Here is a 5,150-nt window from a genome sequence, read left to right as displayed (position 1 = left end):
ACCTTGCCACCCACCTCAATATTTGATAAAAGTTACAGGAGCATCTGTGATTGATGCTCCTCCTCACACAGCGCTCCAGCCGCTCTCTGGATAACGTGTGGTGTTATTGAGGCATCAATTATCTTCAGCACGAGCACAGCTCCATTAGCAGGCCTGCAGCCTGCTCCTTTTGATAAGGTTCACTCTGTGCATTTATCAACAAAATGGGGATAACCAGCAGGACACGGAGTCTGCAGCTTTTAACTCTGTTAGGACAGAGATGACGTTCACATCTCTGCATGCACCATCAAGCAGAGCATCCTGTCTGCTGGGGTTTATTCCTCTGGAAGAGGAAGGCAGTTTCACTCTGATTTTATCTCTTTTGGCTCTATTCACATGCTCCAGAACTCTCTTTTTAGAGGTGCAAGCATGGCCCAGGGACAGGGCAAAGAAACTGCAGAAAAGCAATTCTTTTTAGTAACAGGACTCAAATTTCTTCATAAGCTACACAGAGATAGACTCTTGGCTTATTAATAGCAGTAAATCTCCAAGTCCAATAGGCTTCAGTTAATGAATATTGATTATGATAGTGCTGGAAAAAGCTGGTGTCAGTTGAACTGAGATTCTGTAGCCCTTTTTGCCTGAGCAGGGCTGTAAATTAACTGAGAGCTTGTTTTTTAAAATTAGGTAGAGGAAAACACAGGGGTTATGGCTGCACTGTAGCTCTCACTATCTCAGGGATATGAAACCACCTTAATGCTAATAGCAGCACTCATTTACAGATGTAAATTTGCACTTCCCTCTATCTCCCAATGAATATCTTAAAAGTAAGAATCTAAGCTGATTAACACAAACATTGTGGACACCTCAACCTTTGACTCCCCAGATAAATCACATCATGCTCTTGCTGAGCAGCTCTATTTTTTAGCCAGGCTGGGATGACTTTTAATGGAAACTCAGGAAAATAAACCAAGGGCAGTCCATTGAGTCAGAGACCTTATTGTTACCCTCTGGTGGGGTACCAAGGCAGTGATGAGTGGGGAGGCTGCAGGGTTATGTCAATGTTTTCATAAAACTGTGTTTTATGCTCACTGAAATAGCCCAACAACAACAAAAACCCCCAGAACAGCCCTCTCCCCCCTCCCCACATCTGATAAAAACCAAATAATAACAGGAATGACTTATGCACTCGCTGCCTGGTACTTCAATCTGGCCTTCCAGTTAATACACCCCATGATTAAAGCATCTATTATCTACAGTCTGTGGAAACCTGGAGAGCAGGAGCAGCAGCAGGTGTGCAGCCTGATAAGGGTTGCTCACTCTGTGCAGATGAAACTTTCAATATTTATAACTGCTGATTTTTTTTCTAGATGCCTCCTATTTGAGGGGAAAGGGGTGAAAGTTGAAAGATAAAACCTTGATGAAAGACCAGGGGGAATGTTTTTCCAAGGACAGGGAGGAGTTTAAAGCTATCTGCGCCTAAGAGCTGGTTTAAAAATGCTGCTCAGGTAAGAGCAGCATCAGAGCTGGGGGAGTCTGTGGAAGTCCTTCAAGGCTTGTCTGAAGTGCACCCAGGCTTTCAGCTGTAAGCTCCTCTGAGCTGTGGTTTGATTGTCTGCACCAAGCACAGTGGGACTGTGCTGAGGCTGCCAGGCATCATCACAAAATAATTAAGTCACTCCAGGTCAGCTGCAGACACTTCAAGAAAAGTGCTAACAGCATTTCCAGCTCAGCACTGAAATGTGCTGAGGAATCTGGGAACACCCTGTGTCAGCCTGAGCCTCTGCCTCAGTGTCAGCAGGAGCTGCCACGGGCAGCACACGGGCACCACACATTCCCAGCACACTGGGAATGCTCTGAAAACATTAATTGCATGGCAATTGGAGCGAGCAACGCAGGCACTGCTCACTGCAGTGTGGCACTTGGCATCCACAGCTGGCGGAACACTGGAGATGCTGGCGCCTTTGCAGTCCTCCTCCTGCAAAACACAGGGATTTCCATTTCCTTTCCATGGCATCCCTTTTCCTGGTGCTTGGATACTGCTTTAGGCTGTGGCCATTTGGTCTCAGATACAAGGCAGCAGAGGGCCACACCACAAGGCAGGAGCTGCTGCTTTCCAATATTCCCCACCAAATCCATCTGCCCCTCATGCAGGCTGTCCCTGTGGGTGCCAGGAGACCCCAGAAGGACAGACAGGCACACAGGTCACACAGCCCTGAGGACACTGTTTACCCTCTGTCCATGCAGAACACAACCAAACTCCCTCATTTTCAGCACTTTGAGATGTAGATTTGCCCCATCCCCAAGTGATTTAATATTTGTGCTTTCAAGAAGAGCCCAACACTCCTGAGTGCCAATATAATCACAGAAGTGAATGACACTGCCCACCAGCAATTACACACGATATAATTCAGCTATAACCTGAATAAAATAAAACTATCAGAGAAAGCCATTCAACACAGACATTCATCCTTTCAAATATAGTCATTAATTCCATCTGAGAGGATACACTGCCGTCTTTCAAAACGAGCCATGTGGTTCTCATTGCTACAGCAGAGCACCTCAAGATGTTTACTAAACACACAGAGACAGAACCCCATGACAAAGGGAGATACATCTTAGAGATTAAATACAAGGCTTGGGTGAACCTGAACTGAAGCCTCTCAAGTTGAAAGTTCCATCTCAATCATTCTGCCTTCCCACCTCAGACACCAGAAGTCAAAGAAAGAAGAAAAGCAGGCTGGCCAGGGAGGAGGGAGCATCGCCCTTTCACCAGAGAACAAAGAAAGAGACTTCCAAAGAAAAAGAGGAGAAATATCAATCCTCAGAAACACCCCATCTGAATTCAAAAGCATCAGAAAGGAAAAAAAAAAATACGTAGAGCTCTACACTGTGAGGACACGTCCACTGTTTGAAAAGCATGAAAAAACTGGATGAAGAAAATGTAACACTTCAGTGTCTCCAAGACAGCTGCAGTTTTCCTTGACTTAACCAGACTTGGCTGCCAGAAATTGGATTTTTTGGCCTCTGCTTTCTTGATTGTAACTTACTCTTCCACAAAATATGATTTCAAATTATGCAAGCAGACTTTAAGGAGGTAACATTAAGTTGCTGAGTTTTAAAAAAGTCCTGAGTTCATCTGTGAAGTTAATAATGAGTTTATCTCAAACTTAAAACCTTGGGGGGAATCCCATCAAATGGAATTTGTGCACAACTTCTAAAGTTTATGAAAAATTAACAAAAGCATCCAGTAGCAGTGGAGTTAAAAAGTTATTAGCCCCTGGATACACTCTGACCAGAGCTCCTAAAACACATGCAGGCTGCAAGCAAAACCACACCAAGCTTCTTATCATTCTGAAGCAAAACTCAAGGATTAGCCTCCCACTGCACATCAGCTGGCCTCCCTGCTACAGCAGGCACCAGGATTATGTTCACTTCCAAAGCTCACGAGCATTTGGAATCCAGCAACCTCAGTGCATGAGATGGATGTAGAGGAAGGAACACCAGCAACATTTCCTAGTTGGATTTACTGAGCACCTTCTGAGTTGTTAGACAAACCAGTTTCAATGCCTTGAACGTGGGAGTGCTGAGTACAAGATAAACACCCCTCTCAAGATGAGCTTAAAAATGCATATAAAAATATAATTATAATACATCAGGTGTTTACACTTATGTATTGAAGACATTTATTACAAACAGGCTGTCAGCTCTCATATAAAAGTAAAACATCTGAAAACTAAGAGCAGTCAGAGACTGCAATTCCACTCAGTCCCACGGAACAGCAGTGAGATGTCTGTTGATGCAGCCCCTGGTCACAGCAGCAGCAGCTCTGGGGGAAGGACTGGGATCCCAGCCATGAACAAGTCCAGAAACCCTTGCTTTGAGGAGAAATCCCTCCCAAATATGGGTGGAAGTATACAAGTGTGAGAAACACAGCAAAGTCCATCCAGGGGCAGTGGCAAGGGGCACTGAAGAAGGCTGCAGCTCCAGCAGTGCAGCTCTCCTCATAGGCAAGGGCTGCAGAGCACAGGGGAGCTTTCTGTGTGTCCCTAAGATCCAGCTGCTGACAGATGTGTTTTGGTAAGAGATGGCATCAGTCTAAACTGAAGTGCTCTGCAAAAATATCATTCTTCTTCCCAAACAAACCTCGTACAGGCTCAAACTCCAGGGGCACATCAACAGCCTTTTTCTTTACTTCTCTATCAAAAAGCTACAAAATAAAAACCAGAAAATATTGTCAAAATTCAGCACAGGCTCTTCATCCCGATAACACTGCACACTCTAAAGTCTTAAAACATCCAACAAATAAACACTTCAAAGAAAAATCCAGTCCTGTCACCACTGTTGCTCATGCTGTTGTTTAACAGACCATTTTCCTGGTTTGCCCTGGTAACCAAGTCAGTGCAGCTCCCTCCCCAGAGCAAGGCAGATAACAGGACATGGCTGCTACATCCAGAATTTCCTTTCCTATGGTTCCAGTCATTCACAAAGGCACAGCAGCATTACCTCAGCAGCTGAGAGCTCCAGGAGCCCTGATATGTCATCCTCCATTTCAGACAGGGACTGGTTCAGGACAGCAGCTGCCTTGGCCACATCTGGGTGATAATGGTTCTGGAGAGACTGGAAAAGGAAGACAAATGGGAGATTATCTAAAAGTACAGGGTAACACACATCTATCTGCACTCCCACACAGGAGTCTGCCCATTTGTTGGCCAGATCTCCAGTGACCACCAAGTTTGCTGCACCATGCTATTACAGAACTTCAAGAAATCCTCATTTCAGGCATCTTTCAAACGTGTCAAAGGCTCCTCTCACATGGTCACATCCAGCTGAAGACAAATTCATCCACAGGCCATGCCTACACTGCATGACCCAATTCTGCCACCTCACAGTGCCCTCATACCACACCCAAGCTCCAGCTCTCCAGGATTCCAGCTCCTGCACATCATTCTTGTTGCTGCTTCAGCTCCCTACACAAACTCCTCATCCATTTCTAGAGGATAACCTGGCTCTACTCAATTCACTTCCATCAGTGCTCACCAAGTTCCCCTCTCCCCTCCAGAGCCTGGTCCTTTTGCAGCTATTCAGTCTGTGTCACCTGTGAACTGCAAGTTCAAATGTGTGCTCACAAGCCACCCACTAACTAGCACATACATCTCTCCAGTGTAGGG

General features: G+C 45.4%; 1 protein-coding gene across 1 annotated transcript in view; it reads right to left on the bottom strand.

Moving 5' to 3' along the window:
* Window positions 1–3,637: 3,637 nt before the first annotated feature.
* The window catches only part of NOC4L (nucleolar complex associated 4 homolog), a 9,547-nt gene continuing 8,034 nt past the window's right edge, over window positions 3,638–5,150 (bottom strand). The window contains 2 exon segments of the mRNA XM_031057464.1: window positions 3,638–4,189; window positions 4,486–4,599. Of these exon segments, the coding sequence (XP_030913324.1) occupies window positions 4,073–4,189; window positions 4,486–4,599 (231 nt within the window). The 3' untranslated portion in view covers window positions 3,638–4,072.

Source organism: Geospiza fortis, unplaced genomic scaffold (genome assembly GCF_000277835.1).
Source record: "Geospiza fortis unplaced genomic scaffold, GeoFor_1.0 scaffold408, whole genome shotgun sequence".
NCBI classification, from domain to species: domain Eukaryota; kingdom Metazoa; phylum Chordata; class Aves; order Passeriformes; family Thraupidae; genus Geospiza; species Geospiza fortis.
This window is presented reverse-complemented; position numbering and strand designations above follow the sequence as displayed.